The following is a 2955-nucleotide window of genomic DNA, read 5'->3' on the forward strand; positions in this document are numbered from 1 at the left end:
AGAGCCGGGAGCGGGTGGGAGGGCGGGTCAGGGGCAGCCAGTGCCCCCCCTGCACTGTTGCCCCATGCTCACCTTCCACCACTGCCGTTGTTTCTCCCCAGTGTGCGTCGAACCCAAGTCATCGATGATGAATCGGACTATTTTGCCACGGACTCCAACCAGTGGCTCTCCAAGCAGGAAAGGGAAACCCTTCAGAAGAGAGAGCAGGAGCTGCGGGAGCTGCGTCACGCCTCTCACCTCACCAAAAAAATCATCATCGACTTTGCTGGCAGGCAGATCCTGGAGGATAACAGCAGCCTGGCTGAATACCACAGCAGGTGAGGGAGGCCAGCAGCACCGAGGCACACCCAGCAGCGGGGAGGTGAAAACCAGCACCGACAGTGATCGTGGTCTGGCTACATCTGGAAGAGCAAGGGTCAGAAATTCATCTAACAATCCCAGTTTCCGCGCTCGAGTGACTCGTCAAATAGGAGATCTGGCCAAGCAAGGAAATTGTTTTGTCAGGGGAGGTGGTAAAAAAATGCTTTGGGTCAGATGTGTTTGTGCAGGGAGATGTGCCGGGTGGGAGCAGGGAGTCTTCATGCCTCGTTGTTTGTGTTGCAGACTGGATGAAACCATCGAAGCCATTAACTGTGGCACACTCAGCCAGCCAGCTGGGAGCCCGGAAGCAAAGATGACTCTGAGCGATGGTGTCCTGGTGAATCCCCGTCTTCTTCAGCCCACTCCTGTGGTCAGTGTGGGTCGAGGGGTTTGTTCCCGAGTAATGACTGACTTTGGGAGAGTCGAGCTGAGGAACTGTGCATTCGAGCATGTCTGTGATGCCTCTTTCCTCCCCTGTGCCCGAGAGATGCTCATTAGCCATCTGAGTGGGGGACAGAGAAGGTTTGCCAGTGCCCTGCCCTTCCCTGCTCCTTGGTGTATCTGAGTTTTAGTCTCCTGCCTCCAGGAATTTGGAAGAACTCAGGTTGTGTCACCTTTTCAGCTCTATTAATGAAGCCATTTCTGTCTGGTTTCCAACCTCTACCCTCTAATCCCACTTGAATCTCGGTGGTCTCGGTGTATGCTGAGCATTTGGGGGTTTGACCATTCCCAGTTTGGAATGTCAATGGCCGTGAATACGCTTAGAAAACTGTTATCTTCCTGTGAGTGCTCTGAAACACCAGCAGGCTGATTTACTTAGTCTTGAAATCCATAGTTGAGCTGTGACGCTTGGAAAGGAGAAGCTGCATGAGGGTGCTAACCTCTTTCTTTTTCTTTTGAATACTCGGAAGTGGGTGGACCAAACTGGTTTGCTCCCGCACAGGAAAGCCATCCATTCCATGGAGGCATGCAGTGGGCCTGGCTCAGAGCGGAACAGGCTGCGCATTCAGGATCGAGAGTTGCAGGAGATCTCAGATGATGGTTGGTGCCTCAGCATGCACCAGCCTTGGGCTTCCTTGCTTGTAAGAGGAATCAAAAGGTAAAGGGGTGGCCTGAGCTGTGACATATCCTGGTTAGCTCTTGCATCGTAGGCGAGAAGGGAAGTTGTGTTCCTCAAAGAACCTCTGTGGACTCGCTTGTTTTGCACAGTGAGTGGTTCCTACTGGTAGCTCCAGGTTTGGAAGCTGTGCTTCCTCATCAGGTGTAATGATGGTCTGAGAAGCTGGGAATCTGTTTTTCATGAGTTTCAGGTTTTCTACAGCTGACTGTAGAATAGAGTAACAGAACTGTTTGGGTTGGCAAAGCCCTTTCAGCTCCCTAAGTCCCCCTGTTCCCCAGCACTGCCAGGTCCCCACTGACCCCTGTCCCGCAGCAGCACCTCCACACGGCTGGGAAACCCCTCCAGGGATGGGGACTCCACCACTGCCCTGGGCAGCCTGCGACACGCCTGCACAACCCCAACGGGACAGAAACGGCTCCTCAGGGACAACCTCAACCTCCCCTGGCACAGCTGGAGGCCGGTTCCTCTCGTCCTGTTGCTTGTTCCTGGGGAGCAGAGACCGACCCCCGCTCGCTACACCCTCCTGTCAGGGAGTTGTCAGAGCCAGAAGGTCTCCCCGGAGCCTCCTTTGCTCCAGGCTCAGCCGCCCCAGGTCCCTCAGCCGCTCTTCAGCGCGTTGTGCTCCAGACCCTGCCCCAGCTCCGCTGCCCTTCTCTGGACACACTGCAGCCCCTCAATGTCCTTCCTGGAGTGAGAGGCCCAAACTGACCCCAGGATTGGAGGTGTGGCCTCCCCAGTGCCCCCAGTCCAGGGGGATGATCCCTGTCCTGGTGCTGCTGGCCACACCAGTGCTGGGACAAGCCCGGATGCTTCTTGGCCCACTTCTGGGCATTCTGCTGGCTGCTCTTCAGCCACTGGCAGCCATCCTGGAAGATACAAATTCCTTCACAGCAGGTAAATTTGGAGAGGCTGGGATCTCTCCATGCAGTTGGGCTTTACCCTTCCGGAATTTGAAAGGCAGATAAGGTGAAAATGTGAAATATGTGTTTCTGGTCTTTTTGTCCATCATAAAGAAGCCAACAGTGGCACCAGGTTTTGTTTAAAAAAAACAACCACGCACACACACCCCTTGCCACCACCTTTTCCTTCTGGCCTGGGTCTTCGGTTCCAAAGAGAAGCTCCTTCAGCCCAGGACATTAATTCCCCTTTCCTACCATTTATACAGACCAAAGAATCTTCTTCAGCCTTTTTTTTTTATCCCTCTTCCTCTGTAGATTTTTTATTCCTCCCTAGATCCCCTGCTTACTCTTCACCACTTTATGAGCTCGTAGGGGAATTGTACAGGCAGATGGTCCTGCCGGCATGTCAGCCACGCTGCCATTCATGCAGGAGATTGATGTCCTGGTCTGCTGCTGCTGTAAAACCATGAGGATGTCTTCTGCTTGTGGCAGTATTTCTTGCCTGTTTCAGCTTTTCTCTGTAGTGCTGATGCGCAGCTGGAGTTGAAATAGTCAGGGCAACGCTTAGCAGCAGGA

At 53.7% G+C, this 2955-nt stretch overlaps 1 protein-coding gene across 1 annotated transcript in view; it reads left to right on the top strand.

The window, feature by feature from the left end:
* Positions 1–2955, top strand: part of TRIP4 (thyroid hormone receptor interactor 4) — a gene marked incomplete at its 5' end in the record, with an annotated part of 21385 nt that overhangs the window by 431 nt on the left and 17999 nt on the right. Inside the window, 3 exons of the mRNA XM_010144196.1 lie at positions 102–317; positions 604–730; positions 1272–1459. Of these exons, the coding sequence (XP_010142498.1) occupies positions 102–317; positions 604–730; positions 1272–1459 (531 nt within the window). The remainder of the gene's footprint in view (positions 1–101; positions 318–603; positions 731–1271; positions 1460–2955) is intronic.

This window comes from Buceros rhinoceros, unplaced genomic scaffold (genome assembly GCF_000710305.1).
Source record: "Buceros rhinoceros silvestris isolate BGI_N320 unplaced genomic scaffold, ASM71030v1 scaffold24059, whole genome shotgun sequence".
NCBI lineage: Eukaryota > Metazoa > Chordata > Aves > Bucerotiformes > Bucerotidae > Buceros > Buceros rhinoceros.